Raw genomic sequence first — 19,493 nt, forward strand, 5'->3', positions numbered from 1 at the left:
ATGGAAAAAGTGTGTGTGTGTGTGTGGGGGGGGGGGGGGGGGGGCCTGGACTGCACACCCTATTACTAAAAACATCAAGGGGTGCCATCATGCTGAAGCTTCTTATACTTTGCTAGAGGAAGAGAGGTGCAGATGCACACTCCAAGCACTAGGAACACTGATAGTAAAAATAATTTAAATAAACCCTCACAATTAACATGGAGTATAATTGAAGTTCTTAGCACACATTTGCGCAAATAGGTGGGCCCATGTACCGCAGCCAGGTGACTTCATCACATGGGTCCCTAACATTCCTAATACGGTCACATTCTATAAATTTATCCAGGACTTACCTCTAATTAGGGCATTATCAATGTAATCTGAAATGCAGGAACCCAGCTAATTAAAACACCTGAGGATGAATGGGAGGGGTGCTAATACCAAAGGAAGGAAGTCCCCAAGGATGCTCACATAAAGCCCCACCTGGTCAAGTTCTCTCACCTATTCTTATGGAACCCTCTGTTAAGAGCATCTCATGTACATCCTGCTTGCTTCTCCCCTTTGCCTCCCAAGTTGCTTGAGTAACTGATTTACAATTTCCTCAAATAATTCCTTTCCATTGACTGCAATTTGGCTTTTGGGCTCTTAATTCCACTTAAACTTCATTTATCAAAGTCACCAATGATCTCTAGGTTAAAACCAAAAGGTCAGTAGTCTATTGTTTTACTCCATGGCTTCACAGCGACATTGGACACCAGTGACCACTCCCTCCTCCTCCTCCAAATACTCTATTCTATTGGATTCACAACATCTCTCACCTGGGTCACCACAGAGATGTTACATTTTATGGAAGTGTAGCAGGCATGTTCCTGAAGTCAGTTACGCACACAGACACTCAAGCGATTTCATAGTAGGCCATACTCCCATAGAGGTTTAAATTTCAATGCTGCATCTAAAGTAATGCAGCGTCTATATACGCTGTCAGTAGGTGCCTCAGTCCTTGTACCTTCAGACACACAGATGCACAGTAGGGAAGGGTTTTGTAGCAGCATTAGCCTAAAGTCGCAGACGCAACTGCAGTAAAACACAAGCACACCAATGTCGATCTGACTCACGAACATCCCCATCATTTTAGTCTTCTCATTTATATCCTTCTTATATTTTGACTAGATTTCAAACTTTAAATTGGAACTTATCCCCTCACCCCATCTTCTTTGCATCCATAGGAAGATAAGACTCTTACTACAATGTAAACTCTTCGTCACAAGATCTATGCACACATTTTTCTACTGAAGTCTGACCTACATTCCAAGTCACTGACTTCCACTCACAAGAAAAAAACAAAAAAACCCAAGTAAAAATAGTTTTATTTGTTGACAAACATTAAAAAAAATTATATATGGCACTGTTCCAAAAAGGCAAGAGAAGTACAATAAACACTCTTTGTATGTACAATTTAGTCATAAAATCTCAATTTTACATTTGTGCAGTAAAAAAAAAATAAAAAAAAAAAAAAAAAATCAGCAAAACGATCAGTTTAAAACCCTGAGGTGCAGCATTAAATCAAGAAAATAGATGTACTTGATAGGACACGTCAGAAAAGAGCGAAATGATTATGATCACTGGCAGAGATACCTGATCACTAGCGAATTATTGAAGCAGATTGATAAATATTATGTATAAGGCCGGTTACACACCTGAGAGATGGCCAATTATACCGATGGTCAGGCAGAATTCCTTTCAGCCCGGACCAGCGGGGATTGGGCATACACATATGAAGGATGGAACAACATATATCGTTCTGTCATTCATTCGCACTCCATCAGGTCACTAGCGATCTCATCTGTTAGCAAGATCCGTCAGAAGATCTCTAGTGACCGGCTTGAGCGCGCAAATCATGGGTACACACATAACGATGTAAACAATTTGTTGTGCCAACATCGCTGTGGTGAACACCCAGCCGTAAGTCCACAGTCGCATTATACATTGAGGAAGTTTTCTAAACTAACAGTACTTGGTGTATATTTGGGGGGGGGGGGGGGGGGATTAAATAAAACAGACAACCAATATACAGTATGTGTTGGGTGCTCCCTGGAGGGGATGCCGTTACAAAGTCAACAGTTGCTATATCGACTATGACCAAGTACACAGGAGAATGCCAGCACTGACCCAGACCCAGTTAACTATGTAAAGAACTGTAAACGCGTGGGCTTTATTATTTTAAACATACCACTTTAGGAGCATGTTTAAAGTTATAATGACTGTAGCTAAGGATCCAGAGGTCCACTTTCTCCTGACTACACAGTCACTGTTGAGATAGTCACTGTAGATTTATTGATCACTGCGAATAAAGAAAGCGTTCTATGATCCTAATTAAGTCAGGATACCCTACTGGCACCTGCACCCCTTCATAGCAATACATGAACATACCAGATGTACTACAGGTTGAGTATCCCTTATCCAAAATGCTTGGGACCATAAGTGTTTTGGATATCAGATTTTTCCGTATTTTGGAATAACTGCATACCATAATAAGATATCATGTCAATGGGACCCAAGTCTAAGCACAGAATACATGTATGTATCATATACACCTTATACACACAGCCTGAGGGTAATTTTAGCCAATATGTTTAATAACTTTGTGCATTAAACAAAGTGTGTGTACATTCACACAATTCATTTATGTTTCATATACACACAGCCTGAATGTCATTTAATACAATATTTTTAATAACTTTGTGTAGTAAACAAAGTTTGTGTACATTAAGCCATCAGAAAACAAAGGTTTCCCTATCTCGCTAAAAAAACTCCGTATTTCGGAATATTTGGATATGGGATACTCAACCTGTTCTAGCATGTCTTGTTGAATTAACAGGTGCAATTAAACTCAAAGGGGCAGATGTATTAACCTGGAGAAGGCATAAGGAAGTGATAAACCAGTGATCTATGCAAGGTGATAAATGCACCAGCCAATCAGCTCCTTACTGTTAATTTACATATTGGAGCTGATTGGCTGGTTCGTTTATCACCTTGCACATATCACTGGTTTATCACTTCCTTATGCCATCTCCAGGTTAAAGTTTGTTCTCAGACACCCATCACATTTAACTAAATGGAGGATGAGCAAACTCTTTACACATACATACATACATACATACATACATATATATACTAGTGTATGGCACTGGTGCGAGTCATGATTGTTAGTAGTAAATATTCATACATTAAAATAAGTCTAATAAATTTGTTTTAGTGTTCACTCTAGGTGCAGAGTGCTGATCACTGAGGAGCGCATATTTCAATTTTGAAGGGCAACATTTCAGACGTGATGTACTACAGCCACAGTACAGTCTAGAATGATATCCTCCAAAATTAAAATATGCCCTCCTCATTGATTAGCACACTGTACCTAGAATGAGCATGATGTTTCAGAACCATATCAAAACCTTTGCAGAGAAACTTGGTAAGGGAAGGGGGGGGGGATTTTGCTTCATAAAAAAGGAAAGGAAAAAAAAAGAAAGAAAAAATCCAATCTGCTTACATTCATGGCTAGGGTCAGTCATACTGTAGTGGATAAGGGCAATCAACTGGTGAAACAAGTAATAGGCATATGAAATAGCAGAATATCAGAGGATGCTCAATTTTACAATACTATAAGAAATACATAATGGTAAATTAAAAAGAGATGGAGGATAACCCTGGCAATGTGAGCACTTTCCAATCAATGAAAGAGCTGAACAGACTGATCATCCCTATGTCTACATGTTACAGATAAAAAGTAGCTGTATAAAAATGAACCTTGGCCATGCTGTAAACTTGTCCTCATGCAGCAGAGCGTGAAGCCACAAACTTATGGAGGAAAGGAAAATGGATCATTTTTAAATATGCCGCTAATTTACTTGTAGGCCAGAGCTTCCTAAACACAATGCTCCAGGCACCCTAATGGCCCAGGTTCTGGGAATATCCATGTTTGGCCACAGCTGACTTAATTAGTACTGTCAGTTTGATTTAACCATCAGTGTTTAGCCATGGATATCTTTAAACCCTGCCTGCGTGCTTTGTAGGCTGGTTTTGGGAACCACTGCTGTAGGCATTTGGTAATATTGACATAATATAATAAACAATACTAAATATTGGATTTGAAAAATCTCTCCTCTTGCCCTCCTATGTACTGTAATTCACGGTCAATGATCATTAAATCCTCCATTTAGTAAAAATGTAATAGACATTTTTTATAAATTGCACAGACACTATATTCTTAGACGATACCCCATTGAGAAGACAAGGTAGCAACACGTTAGAATTTACGCATACTGTACACAGGCCGTGAGGTGCTATACCTTAACACGCAACGCATGGGATTAGTAATCCTTATACCACCGTATAGAAGATGTGCATTATTTGATTTACTATATGGTGGATGCACAGTACTCTAGAACCATATGCTTGGCCAATATCAATCTCGATTAGAAGTTGTAAACTAAATATTGAACAGGAGGAAAAAAAAAGCCTTCAATGACCAGGACAACAGATAAAACAGTAGTAGCAAAAGGCAAAGTTAATAATAATTAAAAAAAAAAAACATACGAGGCATTCAGGTGCCATCAAAAAGCCCATTGTGGTTAGTCCTACTACATTATTTCACACATCACAATTTTAGTTTAGCCAATATATATCATGACCTTTAGTAGACCACTATGAAGTCTTGCAACAAACTAGAGCCCACCAGCCAATGACTAAATATACCGACATCCAGCGCGTAAAACAGTATCTAGATTTAGAACCGTCCTGCAGTTTCAGAGTAGTGCAACAAGAGTGAGCTTTAAAACAAAGTCTCCACTTTGATGAAAAGGGCACTTGGAGCTGTGTACATTGTAGATGGGCATCCTAAAGAACATTGCCGCCACTCTTCCAACCAAGCTGCTCGTTCAACAAATGCTCCATAAACATTTCTTCTTATTCTTATAACTTCCCATTTGCTTTAGTCTGCTGGCGCTCATATTTCACAGAAATGATGAGAAATAACAGGAGGGTTGCTGCCTGTATTGCAGCCAGTAGGAAGAAATAATAGTTCAGGTGACATTCGTTGATGTTACCTAAAAATAAATAAAAAAAACAGTTTACAATAACAACAAATTTCATTAATATTGCAGAAATTCAATATTCAAAATGGCTCTGCGTCATGGATGATAAATTCTCTTTGGTCCCTTTCTCATCATCGGAAAAATTAATTAGTGTGTAACCACTCCTAGACTAAAAACCTGTTACGGGGACCCTGTTAGCCAAAGTAGAAAATCCATGTATATTAGCAGCAGGGAACACTAAATACAACTGTACATTTATACGTAAAAGCACATTTAGATGGATCTGCTAACCTCATCTGCAACAGACTTATGCTAGAACACATGGAATTGCACCTACTGCCCCCTCGGACCTCCACACAACAGATTTATATTCCCTGAACAGCCCTAACCCTTGAGAGCTTAACTGGAGAGATGTTCAGGATTAAAAGCAACTGTTCATTGTTACAGAGATTATAAGAGAAGCAGTAGATGGAAAATACGTTCTATAGTGCCGTCTCCATTAAAGCCTATTCAAAGTGGAGGTAGCCATCAGAGTTCCAGGTGGATGTCTAGAAACACTGAACTGGTCAGAGTTTAGATCTTTAGTTTCCAGAATGATTTCTTCTTAATAGGCCTACATTAAATGATTTTCTGTCTGGTATAATATTATATAGGGTCATTAAGACCTCAAATTTCTCTTAGCATTGGAGACACGAGTATCAGAATATAAATATGCAGTGAGATGGGTCTATTTACTAAGCTTTGAAGAGAGATACAGTGGACAGAGATAAAGTACCAATCAGTTCCTAACTGCCACGTTACAGGCTGTGTTTGAAAAAGGACAGTTAGGAGCTGGTTAATACCTTCTCTCTCCACTCTTTGATAAATCTTCCCCTAAATCACACACCTCAATGCTTCCTGTGGATAACAGGTGTGTTCCTTTGCAGCTGCAGATGGAAGTGATAGCCCTATTCACGCACCTCTCCATTCACAGCAGCTGTGTGCATCTTATTCAGCATTGCTAAATCAGAAACTCTTCAGTCTCCGCCCACCAGTTCGTCGCTGCAGCAGTGTTTTTGGCTAGCACGGAGGTGTACGGTCTCAGCAGAGCGGGAGTAACATCGGACTTGTGCCATCTGTCCATCCCGCTACGAGCTCTGCCATTTTGTGATGGAATAAACGGTTGTACCAAAAGATAGTCTCCACATCCTTCCTCCTACGGAATTATCTGCACTTACAGCCGGTGAGAAGATAGAGCAACCCCCGTGGACAAATCAGACAGACACTGCCGAGGACGCTCAGCATAGGGGGCAGGACCACACCGCTGTATTTACAAAGGAGGTAATTGGATACATTTAAACGCTTTCTGCAGCCGTTACACCGTTACACTTTTCATGTGCAACAGTTACCATACTGACTGATACTAAGTTTCAAATACTGACAGTGTTACAACGCAGCCTCTGAAGTGAAATACTCCTCATAGAGGGAAGCTGATTCTCTTTTGCCAATAACAAAACTGCTGGCCAGCAAGGAAAAGTATCAATTCATTGTATAAGGTGCATTCAATATTTTAGGATATTAACTATCGATGTTATTACAAGTATTAATAAACAAATCTTTTTAATAAATATAATTACCGGCTCTGAATACGTTTATTTTGAACATTAGCATGAACCCATGAGCGCTTGGCTCTTTTCTTTTGTTGTCTATTGATTGTCTAGTTATAGGGGTGTATACAGCCCCTTGAGTCAAGCGAACGTGGGCTCAATTGTTGTTATTTAAAAGAATAATAATCTGTTCAATACTGACACGGGCGCTTCATTTATTTCTTTTTTGAGTGATGTGGGTGTCTGATCGGATGGGGTTCCCCAACTAAATCCTACCATAGGAGGAGGTTTGGAAATCCCCTTTAAAAAAGGTACTGAAACTGTGAAATGACACTGTTCAGATGTGTGTTTGTTAACTTATTACACCTTTACTTTTATACTGCAATCAATTACCTTGATCTTCATGACTGCTCATCCACCCAACTGAAGGCAAGGACACCAAGGCAAGAAGTCCAGAGCCAACAAACGAACCAATACCAGAAAAGAAAAAGAATAACCCCATAATAGCACTCTGCATTGACTTGGGTGCTGCAGAATACGCAAATTCCAGTCCTATTAGGAAAGAAAACAAGGTGTTATATGTACACAAGCCCCAACTTCTCACAAAAGCATCACTATTCATGTTAATTCTTTTTCACACCATAACTTCTATTTTGGTCTAGGGAAAGCTAATGTCAATAAATTATAATATATATCTATCTCTATATATCTAACATAAGAATACGTCGTAATCATTATTTTAATTAAGGACCACGGTATTCTGCAGACTAGTTCGGGATAAACTGGACTGAAAGGTAAAAACAAGGCAACCCACAAAAGGAAAACAACAAATTTGATTGAAATTCTGCAATAGTGTTGGGAAGAACTTTACAAAAGGAAATCAAATATTATTTGTGGAGAGAATGCCACAAGTGTGCTTGGATATGCAAAAGATGACATATAATCAACCACATATGACAGCAGTAGGGAGGACAATCCCAGGCCATTCTTTTAATTCCGGGAATCGGGATTGAAAAATGATCAATCCCGGGATTCCAAAGATTGGTTTGTTTTCAATGTCGCCCCTCTCCCGCCCAGCTCACACAACTATCCATCGTCAGTACAGGTAGGGTGTGTCCACTTTCCGCGGGGCAGTGCGTACGGGGAGCCGGGCAGCGCCAGCCTCCTGAGGAGTCTCAACGCTGCCCGGCATTGAAAAAACAAAAAGGGGTTTGCTAATCCCGATGGAATAAAATGGGATGGAACAACCGGACAATTTTAGGCCAGCATAGCCAGCAGTTATTTGGTACTCTCAGGTTTGCTTTTTCAATTTCTATTTACACCTGGAGATTATACAATTAGCAAGGATGTAATGAAAAATAATTGTATATTGAAAGTACTTTTTCCACAAACATTTAAATGTGATAAAAATACAATTAAAAAAAGGTACATTTAGGACAACTAAATAAACGTGGGATGCATGACATTCAAAAGTCCTTTAAATGAGTTTCACAGTTATTCAATTAGAATATGAAAAGGACTATTTTTATCAAATTACACCGGTGTGAAAGAGTTAATGGCTGCAACTTTGTCATAATACAAGTTAGAAATAGAATACAACATAGGTTGAACGCTGCAGTACCATTCACAGCCTGCAGACAGCATTACAATACAGCACAAACACTGCATTAGACAAAGATACTTTATATGAGGTTTAAACACAAATAATGAAATATCATCTGCCAGCAATGAAATACCCAAATTCCAGTGAGTGCTTTAAAACATACTGTAAAAAAGTGGAAATACATTTAGCCAGTTCAGAAAGTGTTAATACAGGCAGTAATCTAATCCTGAATGCTTCACAACAGTAACAAGAGAAATGCTTGAGATACAGCTAAAAGTCTAACAAGTGCTTTATTTCCAGGATAAGGACTGTTGAAATCACTGCATGGTAGAGGGTATTATAGCTTTTCCCAATATATATACAGATAGAGCGGCGCTTCTGGTTGTGCATATGGGCTCGTACACGTGGTACAGGGACCACCAGTGACTGACATCCCCAACACTACATGTAGGAATATAAATATTATATATATATATATATATATATATATATATATATATAATGCGAAGTTAACCCATGCAATGCACCCTGTAATGAAGGAACAGTTACAAAATAAACAGGTGTAAATTCGGAGAATTTAAGAATTCCGGGAGTGTAAAATAGGCGCATAAAGGTCCAATATCAGTGTACTTGTCTTTTTGGAAACATCATGGCCAGATTCAGTTTGCACAGGGTTCCGCAAATTTGCTGTAATTACGGTATGGAAATAGCTCGTTTTTTCGCTTGCATCTCTATAGGGTTGCAAGCTAAAACAAATATTTCCCTGCCTGCATATCCCTCACCCAAAGGTTATTATTAATAATGATAAATTTCATTACATAGCGCTCTTTCCCCAACAAGACTCAAGGTGCTCAAGGTTCTGCCATTAATTGCATTACCCCCTTAAAACGTTGTGATCCCTTTTAAGCAACTGTATTACTTACCTGCTATACTTGCAAATATTTCACTAATTCCAATTAGCAGATACTGAGGCAGCTGCCACCATATGGCAAGATCAGCAGCATAATATGTGACATTTCCAATCTTTTGGGTCTTTTTATCCACTGCCACAATCTCCAACCTTTTACTTTCAAGAATACCTACATAATTTCAACATTAAGAAAAAAAAAAATTGGAGAACAAGCATTAACGTTCTTACAAAAAAAAAAAAAAAAAAAAAAGTAAATAAAAATACGACAGACCTATATATTGCATAAGCAGGTAAAACGAGAGAAAGCAAATTTTTATCTCCTCTATAGAATGTAAGCTTGCGAGCAGGGCCTTCTTACCGCAATGTCTGTCTGTTATTAACCAGTCCTGTTTTATTACAGTTTGTTAACCAACTGTAAAGTGCAACAGAATATGCTTCGCTTTACAAGTTACTGGTAATAACTAATCTTCTACAATTGCCGTCTTGAGTAAGGACTTTTAATTGCAAAATAAACACTGACATTACACTTAAATGCAAAGAGTCATGGGATAGCGCTTCGTATCATGTAGGACCACCTCTAGCCCAGCAAAGAACAGCAACTTAACGTGGTATCGATTCCACAAGTGGACGGAAGACCTTTGGAGAGATGTTGACCAATGCCATCTGGATAGCTTCACACAGCTCCCTGATAATTGTAGATGCAGATTCTTGGGTGGGAACGGACCCAAGATCCATGCCACGTGAACGGACCATTATGGAGCCGCCACCAGCCTAGTTGGTGCCTTGTTGACAACTGGGGTCCATGGCCTCATGAGGTCTGCACCACACTCAAACCCTACCAGCAGCCCGAAACAACTGGAACTGTGACTCATTTGACCACACCACGTTGACAGTCCTCCACAGTCGAATTAGCGATATCTCAAGCTCAGGTGATGCTCTGTATCCGGTTATCGTAGTGTAACAGGGGCACTCTAGCGGGTCTTCTGCTCACATAGCCCATGGATGCTAAAAAATGCTGCACTGACCTGCTGTATACGCATTTGGTACCTCCTGCATTGAACGTGGGATGTGATTTGAGCAAGTGTTGCTTGTCTGCTACCACAGTTAATTCTGGCCAGATGCCACTGGTCATGATCAATAAGCACCCGTGGTCAGTAACTGGAGTTAGGCTCCCACTATCATACCCGGTTCGAATGCCGATAATTCACATCACCTTGCCATAAGTAGCCTAGAATGTGTTCAAACTGACTGACAAGATCTCAGATAACGACTGCAGATCTAAGCATTTCCAAGATGTTAAGATGCGCCACCTACTATTACCTTTACATTCGGCTACCCCATGACCTTTGGTAGTTTCGTGTATACTAATGCTTACTGAGGAGGTAAAGAAGCTAAGCAAACCTGTCACATGGACTCGCCACTCACTGGCAGATCTTTGTTATGACCAAATTTGTACATATGTGACATTTATCTCCATGAGTCATGACTGCAGTATTTTCATGTGATTCATTCAATAAATTGACGGGAGTTCTCGTTAGGTCCATATCGTTCAGTGCAGTGTTATCTTCTAGTGTGTAGGGCCCATAACCCTACACCCCAGAAACTTTAACTCGTGTTTCTAGCAAAAGTGATTTTTTTATATATATATATATATATATATATATATATATATATATATATATATATATATATATATATATATATACATATATACATATATATATACATATACACACACACACGACTTTTGGCAGCACTCCCAGGTACAAATAACTCAGTCCCGGTGCCCTCCTAGACCCGCAGAGCCACGGGTCAATACAACAGTCCACTGTAGGCGGCACACTGGTCACAAAAGGTACAAAACAGCAGGTTGCAGCAACAACGTTTCGAAGTTTATTCTTCGTCCTCAGGTTACCTGAGGACGAAGAATAAACTTCGAAACGTTGTTGCTGCAACCTGCTGTTTTGTACCTTTTGTGACCAGTGTGCCACCTACAGTGGACTGTTATACACACACACATACACACACATATACACACACACATATACACACACACACACACTGCTCAAAAAAAATAAAGGGAACACTAAAATAACATCCTAGATCTGAATGAATGAAATATTCTTATTAAATACTTTGTTCTTTACATAGTTGAATGTGCGGACAACAAAATCACACAAAAATGATCAATGGAAATCAAATTTATTACCCCATGGAGGTCTGGATTTGGAGCCACACTCAAAATTAAAGTGGAAACACACACTACAAGCTGATCCAACTTTGATGTAATGTCCTTAAAACAAGTCAAAATGAGGCTCAGTAGTGTGTGTGGCCTCCACGTGCCTGTATGACCTCCATACAACGCCTGGGCATGCTCCTGATGAGGTGGCGGATGGTCTCCTGAGGGATCTCCTCCCAGACCTGGACTAAAGCATCCGCCAACTCCTGGACAGTCTGTGGTGCAATGTGGCATTGGTGGATGGAGCGAGACATGATGTCCCAGATGTGCTCAATTGGATTCAGGTCTAGGGAACGGGCGGGCCAGTCCATAGCATCAATGCCTTTGTCTTGCAGAAACTGCCGACACATTCCAGCCATATGAGGTCTAGCATTGTCTTGCATTGGGAGGAACCCAGGGCCAACCGCACCAGCATATGGTCTCACAAGGGTTCTGAAGATCTCATCTCGGTACCTAATGGCAGTCAGGCTACTTCTGGCAAGCATATGGAGGGCTGTGCGGCCCCCCAAAGAAATGCCACCCCACACCATTACTGACCCACTGCCAAACCGGTCATGCTGGAGGATGTTGCAGGCAGCAGAACGTTCTCCTTGGCGTCTCCAGACTCTGTCACGTCTGTCACATGTGCTCAGTGAGAACCTGCTTTCATCTGTGAAGAGCACAGGGCGCCAGTGGCGAATTTGCCAATCTTGGTGTTCTCTGGCAAATGCCAAACGTCCTGCACGGCGTTGGGCTGTAAGCACATCCCCCACCTGTGGGCGTCGGGCCCTCATGAAGTCTGTTTCTGATCGTTTGAGTAGACACATGCACATTTGTAGCTTGCTGGAGGTCATTTTGCAGAGCTCTGGCAGTGCTCCTCCTGTTCCTTCTTGCACAAAGGCGGAGGTAGCGGTCCTGCTGCTGGGTTGTTGCCCTCCTACGGCTTCCTCCACGTCTCCTGATGTACTGGCCTGTCTCCTGGTAGCGCCTCCATGCTCTGGACACTACGCTGACAGACACAGCAAACCTTCTTGCCACAGCTCGCATTGATGTGCCATCCTGGATGAGCTGCACTACCTGAGCCACTTGTGTGGGTTGTAGGGAGGTCATACAGGCACGTGGAGGCCACACACACTACTGAGCCTCATTTTGACTTGTTTTAAGGACATTACATCAAAGTTGGGTCAGTGTGTTTTTCCACTTTCATTTTGAGGGTGACTCCAAATCCAGACCTCCATGGGGTAATAAATTTGATTTCCGTTGATAATTTTTGTGTGATTTTGTTGTCAGCACATTCAACTATGTAAAGAACAAAGTATTTAATAAGAATATTTCATTCATTCAAATCTAGGGTGTGTTATGTTTTTGAGCATTATATATATCTATATCTATATCTATCTATCACATACATACACACACACACAATCTATACATTTTTATGCTCTATTCACCCTGCTGTATTTGCTGGAAAAGTACTAAAGCCTAATGCATACAAAGGCTATGCCACTTCTGCCTTCACTTCTCCCCAAAGGCATTTCAAATAGAGTGAAGCTACTGATCCTCATGATTGTACAGGTAGATTCTCTTAATGTAGAACATATAAAAAATGTTGAATAAATGCAGCTTATTGGTATTCTTAATATGCCCTCTTTTTATTAAAAATGTATGTACATAGAAGCTAATCAAGTATCCTACAGCTTGGTTATATTAGTGTTGCCCTGGTGCCCTAGGCCTTAGTCAGGCCCAAGTTTAGAAAATCAGCTGATTGAATGAGTTGTCTCCTCACCTGCAGCAGGATTTACTTCATGTCTCACTTACAGCCAATGTGCAAATGTACTGTAGGAGCAGATTGCTTAGGTAGCAAGCATGCTTCCCATGACCCACAGGGGCACCTGTGCATCAGCACAGGAATGGTGTTGGACCCTGCCATAGGTAATCAAACTGCTGCAGGATACTGCCATATTGGGGTTACAGACTTGTAATGATAACACTTAAATGAATTCAGTCAGGCTGCATATATTATTTAAATTGATTCTTACCAGCAGCTAGGACTGAACAGGTTACAAAAAACATTCCAACAGCAATTCTCTTCAGGGATGATGGTAATAAGCCTCTCTTTTTCAAGTACGGGTCCACTAATTTATCTTTCAGAGGTATCAGGAGCAAAATAAGTACCGCATCAAACATAGTAAGCCATGCAGCAGGAAACTGTAATACAAAACATAATAAATGCAGGCAATCCTTATCACTAAAATGTGTTAAGTAGGAAAATACTGAATTTTACAAATAATTGCTTTATAAATACTCCAATATATGTGTAGGAGCCCATTCTAAATAGGTAGAGACAGATACTTTAAACAAATACCACCTGATGCTATATCATAGAGCTCCTTCTCTTCCTCAGTGTCTCAAGAGACTTCCCAAGCGGGCTTCCAAAAAACATATACTGTGTGGCAGATGTACTAAGCCTTGGAGAGCGATAACGTGGAAGGGGAAACGAATAACCAATCAGCTCCAGTTATTTTTGAACACCCTGTAACATGGCAGTTAGGAGCTGATTGGCTAGTACTTTATCACTCTTCAATGCTGATCACATCTCCCCACATACTAAAACATGGGCTGCCATGTAATGTAAATCTGTAAATGGTCACTTCTGATTTTCTCCTTCATAGGAGCCTAAGCAATTCAACAGAAAAAGTAAAATTATAACGAGATTTATGGTAAGAACTTACCGTTGTTAAATCTTTCTGCGAGGTCGACTGGGCACCACAGGGAATGACATTAGGGTGTAGAGTAGGATCTTGATTCGAGGCACTAACAGGCTAAAAGCTTTGACTGTTTCCAGAATGCATAGCGCCGCCTCCTCTATAACCCCGCCTCCGTGCACAGGAGCTCAGTTTTGTTAACCAGTCCAATGCAGTAGCAGGCAAAAGAGACGACAACTGTTAGTAGCCACATACACCACACTCTCACGACAGGAGAAAGTGTCAGCGGCTAATGCCATACCAACACAAAAGAAGCTAAGTGCATCAGGGTGGGCGCCCGGTGGAGCCCAGTGTAGATCACAGAAAGAGATTTAACAACGGTAACTTACCTTAAATCTTGTTTTCTGCTGCGGGGTACACCCCTGTCCACGAGGAGTTGAAACACTTCTGGATGGAGGCTCCACTCTCCGGCGTGTACATCCTGACGACTGAGAGTCCGATATGGCTGGCAGATGGCGTTCCACCCAATGAAGAATCCGTGATACTTCCCTCATTGCCATGCGGCTTCGAGTGCCGCCTTGATGATTGATGTATGACACCGTGGTGGCGTTGTGTGACTGTACTTGAACAGGTCTGTTCTGTATTAAATGCTGGGCCAAGTTCAATGAGTTGAACACCGCCCGCAATTCCAGATTGTTTATCGGGAGGAGAGACTCCTACTTGGGTCCACCGACCCTGAAGGGAGTGTTGCTCCAACACCGCGCCCCAACCTCTCAGACTGGCATCAGTCGTCAGAAGGACCTAGTTGGAGATCCAGAAGGGACGACCCCTGCTCAATCGTTGGTCATGAAGCCACCAGCTCAGTGACAGACGGACCTCCGTAGACAATGAGATCATTTGAGACATGACCCGGTGAGGCAGGCCGTCCCACTTGGCAAGAATCAGCTTCTGCAGAGGGCGGGAATGGAATTGAGCGTACTCCACCATGTCAAAAGACGACACCATGAGACCTAGCACTTACATCGCCGAATGTATCGACACTTGCGGACGAGATAGGAAGCATCGAATACTGTCCTGAAGCTTCAGGACCTTCTCCTGAGACAAGAACAACCGCTGGCTGTGAGTATCCAACAACGCCCCCAGGTTCACCATGCTCTGAGCAGGGACCAGGGAAGATTTCTTCCAACTGATGAGCCACCCATGGGCTTGCAGAAACTGGATGGTCAGATCCAGATGGCGTAGGAGGGAATTTGCCAGGATCAACAAGCCGTCCAGGTACGGTAGGATCCTGACCCCTTGACGGCGGAGTACCACAATGACCTTGGTGAAGACTCGCGGAGCCGTGGTCAAACCAAAAGGTAACGCCCAAAACTGGTAATGGAGGTTGCCAACCGCAAGCCTCAGGTATTGCTGATGTAACATTGCAATGGGAATATGCAGGTAAGCATCCTGTACGTCCAGGGAGACCATATAATCCTCAGGTTCCAATGCCAGAACAATAGAGCGAAGAGTTTCCATACGAAACTTGGAGACCCTCACAAATTTGTTCAAGGACTTAAGGTTGAAAATGGGCCGAGAGGACCCATTCAGTTTCTGGACTAGGAACAGCGGTGAATAGTAGCCCTTGCCTCTCTGAGCCAGAGGCACCTGTACTACCACTCCTGTGTCCAGGAGGGACTGTACCACCGAATGAAGAGTTTTTGCCTTCACAAGATCCGAAGGGACGTCTGTCAGGCAAAATTGATGAGGGGGACGCTTTTTGAAGGATACGGTGTAACCCTGAGTGATGACTTCCCGTACCAAGGCATCGGAAGTGGTTTTCAATCATTCCTGGGTAAACCCTAGAAGTCGGCCCCCCACCCTGGGATCCCTCAGAGGGAGGCCCGCCCCGTCATGCGGCAGGCTTGTCAGTCTTGGAAGCAGGCTGACCAGCAGCCCAGGCCCGTTTGGGTTTGGACGTGCAAGTCTGTTTCGGGTACGCCTGATCCTTTGCTTTCCCTGAAGGACGAAAGGAGCGAAAGGAAGTACTCTTAGCCTTCGGTACAGAAGGAGCAGTACTAGGTAGACAAGCTGTTTTAGCAGAAGCCACTATCTTGTTGAGGTCTTCTCCAAAAAGGATGTCTCCATTAAAAGGGAGTACCTCCAGGATTTTCTTAGAGTCCAGATCCACAGACCAGGACCGCAACCATAGAATCCGGTGAGCCAGTATGGACGTACATATATAATGGTAGATGCCCAATCAGCTTAATGATATCATTCAGGTGCTCGAAAGGGAGGGATATTTCTAAGCAAGAAAAAAAAAAAAAAAAAAGACAGTATGGACGTAGAAGCAGAATACCGGCATCAGAAGTCACTTCTTTAATGTAATGAGAAGCTGTGACAATATACTATAAGCATTGTGTAGCATGATCAGAAGCGTTGGAAGACATCTCAGCTTCCAACTCCTGAGCCCACGCTTCAATAGCCTCTGCAGCTCATGTCGCTGCAATGGCGGGCCAATGCGCAGCACCTGCTAGGGTTTTTTAATCGCCTTTAAACAACCCTCCACACGCTTATCCGTCGGTTCTTTCAGAGATGTGACAGTAGTTACTGGCAGAGCTGAGGATACCACCAGCCGCGCCACCTGCGAATGCACTGGCGGGGGTGTTTCCCAATTTTTACTTCGCTCCGCAGCGAGGGGATAGCGAGCCAGAATCTTCTTGTGAGGCGTGAATTTCTTTCCTGGATTGTCCCAGGACTTCTGACTTATGTCAACTAAATGGTCAGAATGAGGTAAAAATAAGAATTTACTTACCGATAATTCTATTTCTCATAGTCCGTAGTGGATGCTGGGGACTCCGTAAGGACCATGGGGAATAGCGGCTCCGCAGGAGACTGGGCACATCTAAAGAAAGCTTTAGGACTATCTGGTGTGCACTGGCTCCTCCCCCTATGACCCTCCTCCAAGCCTCAGTTAGGATACTGTGCCCGGACGAGCGTACACAATAAGGAAGGATTTTGAATCCCGGGTAAGACTCATACCAGCCACACCAATCACACCGTATAACCTGTGATCTGAACCCAGTTAACAGCATGATAACAGGAGGAGCCTCTGAAAGATGGCTCACAACAATAACAACCCGATTTTTGTAACAATAACTATGTACAAGTATTGCAGACAATCCGCACTTGGGATGGGCGCCCAGCATCCACTACGGACTATGAGAAATAGAATTATCGGTAAGTAAATTCTTATTTTCTCTAACGTCCTAAGTGGATGCTGGGGACTCCGTAAGGACCATGGGGATTATACCAAAGCTCCCAAACGGGCGGGAGAGTGCGGATGACTCTGCAGCACCAAATGAGAGAACTCCAGGTCCTCCTCAGCCAGGATATCAATTTTGTAGAATTTTACAAACGTATTTGCTCCTGACCAAGTAGCTGCTCGGCAAAGTTGTAAAGCCGAGACCCCTCGGGCAGCCGCCCAAGATGAGCCCACCTTCCTTGTGGAGTGGGCATTTACAGATTTTTGGCTGTGGCAGGCCTGCCACAGAATGTGCAAGCTGAATTGTACTACAAATCCAACGAGCAATAGTCTGCTTAGAAGCAGGAGCACCCAGCTTGTTGGGTGCACACAGGATAAACAGAGAGTCAGATTTCCTGACTCCAGCCGTCCTGGAAACATATATTTTCAGGGCACTGACAACGTCTAGCAACTTGGAGGCCTCCAAGTCCCCAGTAGCCGCAGGCACCACCAATAGGTTGGTTCAGGTGAGACGCTGAAACCACCTTGGGGAGAAACTGAGGACGAGTCCTCAATTCCGCCCTGTCCGAATGGAAAATCAGATAAGGGCTTTTTCAGGATAAAGCCGCCAATTCTGACACGCGCCTGGCCCAGGCCAGGGCCAACAGCATGACCACTTTCCATGTGAGATATTTTAACTCCACAGATTTAAGTGGTTCAAACCAATGTGACTTTTGGAACCCAAAACTACATTGAGATCCCAAAGTGCCACTGGAGGCACAAAAGGAGGCTGTATATGCAGTACCCCTTTTACAAACGTCTGAACTTCAGGGACTGAAGCTAGTTCTTTTTGGAAGAAAATTGACAGGGCCGAAATTTGAACCTTAATGGACCCCAATTTCAGGCCCATAGACACCCCTGTTTACAGGAAATGTAGGAATCGACCCAGTTGAATTTCCTCCGTCGGGCCTTACTGGCCTCGCACCACGCAACATATTTTCGCCAATTGCGGTGATAATGTTTTTGCGGTTACATCCTTCCTGGCTTTGATCAGGATAGAGATGACTTCATCCGGAATGCCTTTTTTCCTTCAGGATCCGGCGTTCAACCGCCATGCCGTCAAACGCAGCCTCGGTAAGTCTTGGAACAGACAGGGTCCTTGCTGGAGCAGGTCCCTTCTTAGAGGTAGAGGCCACGGATCCTCCGTGAGCATCTCTTGAAGTTCCGGTTACCAAGTCCTTCTTGGCCAATCCGGAACCACGAATATAGTGCTTACTCCTCTCCATCTTATCAATCTCAGTACCTTGGGTATGAGAGGCAGAGGAGGGAACACATACCCTGACTGGTACACCCACGGTGTTACCAGAGCGTCTACAGCTTATTGCCTGAGAGTCCCTGGACCTGGCGCAATACCTGTCGAGTTTTTAATCATGTGGAAGACTTCTGGGTGAAGTCCCCACTCTCCCGGGTGGAGGTCGTGCTGAGGAAGTCTGCTTCCCAGTTGTCCACTCCCGGAATGAATACTGCTGACAGTGCTATCACATGATTTTCCGCCCAGCGAAGAATCCTTGCAGCTTCTGCCATTGCCCTCCTGCTTCTTGTGCCACCCTGTCTGTTTACGTGGGTGACTGCCGTGATGTTGTCCGACTGGATCAACACCGGCTGACCTTGAAGCAGAGGTCTTGCTAAGCTTAGGGCATTGTAAATGTCCTTTAGCTTCAGGATATTTATGTGAAGTGATGTCTCCAGGCTTGACCATAAGCCCTGGATATTCCTTCCCTGTGTGACTGCTCCCCAGCCTCGCAGGCTGGCATCCGTGGTCACCAGGACCCAGTCCTGAATGCCTAATCTGCGGCCCTCTAGAAGATGAGCACTCTGCAACCACCACAGGAGGGACACCCTTGTCCTTGGTGACAGGGTTATCCGCTGATGCATCTGAAGATGCGATCCGGACTATTTGTCCAGCAGGTCCCACTGGAAAGTTCTTGCGTGGAATCTGCCGAATGGGATTGCTTCGTAGGAAGCCACCATTTTACCCAGAACCCTTGTGCATTGATGCACTGAGACTTGGCTCAGTTTTAGGAGGTTCCTGACTAGCTCGGATAACTCCCTGGCTTTCTCCTCCGGAAGAAACACCTTTTTCTGGACTGTGTCCAGGATCATCCCTAGGAACAGAAGACAC

At 43.1% G+C, this 19,493-nt stretch overlaps 1 protein-coding gene across 1 annotated transcript in view; it reads right to left on the minus strand.

Annotated features, from left to right (window-relative positions):
• Positions 1-3,771: 3,771 nt before the first annotated feature.
• SLC15A4 (solute carrier family 15 member 4) overlaps positions 3,772-19,493 on the minus strand; it is a 99,915-nt gene continuing 84,193 nt past the window's right edge. Inside the window, exons 5-8 of the mRNA XM_063964605.1 lie at positions 13,423-13,591; positions 9,179-9,334; positions 7,046-7,204; positions 3,772-5,078 (exon numbers count right to left, since the gene is read on the minus strand). Of these exons, the coding sequence (XP_063820675.1) occupies positions 4,945-5,078; positions 7,046-7,204; positions 9,179-9,334; positions 13,423-13,591 (618 nt within the window). The 3' untranslated portion in view covers positions 3,772-4,944. The remainder of the gene's footprint in view (positions 5,079-7,045; positions 7,205-9,178; positions 9,335-13,422; positions 13,592-19,493) is intronic.

This window comes from Pseudophryne corroboree, chromosome 1 (genome assembly GCF_028390025.1).
Source record: "Pseudophryne corroboree isolate aPseCor3 chromosome 1, aPseCor3.hap2, whole genome shotgun sequence".
Taxonomy (NCBI): domain Eukaryota; kingdom Metazoa; phylum Chordata; class Amphibia; order Anura; family Myobatrachidae; genus Pseudophryne; species Pseudophryne corroboree.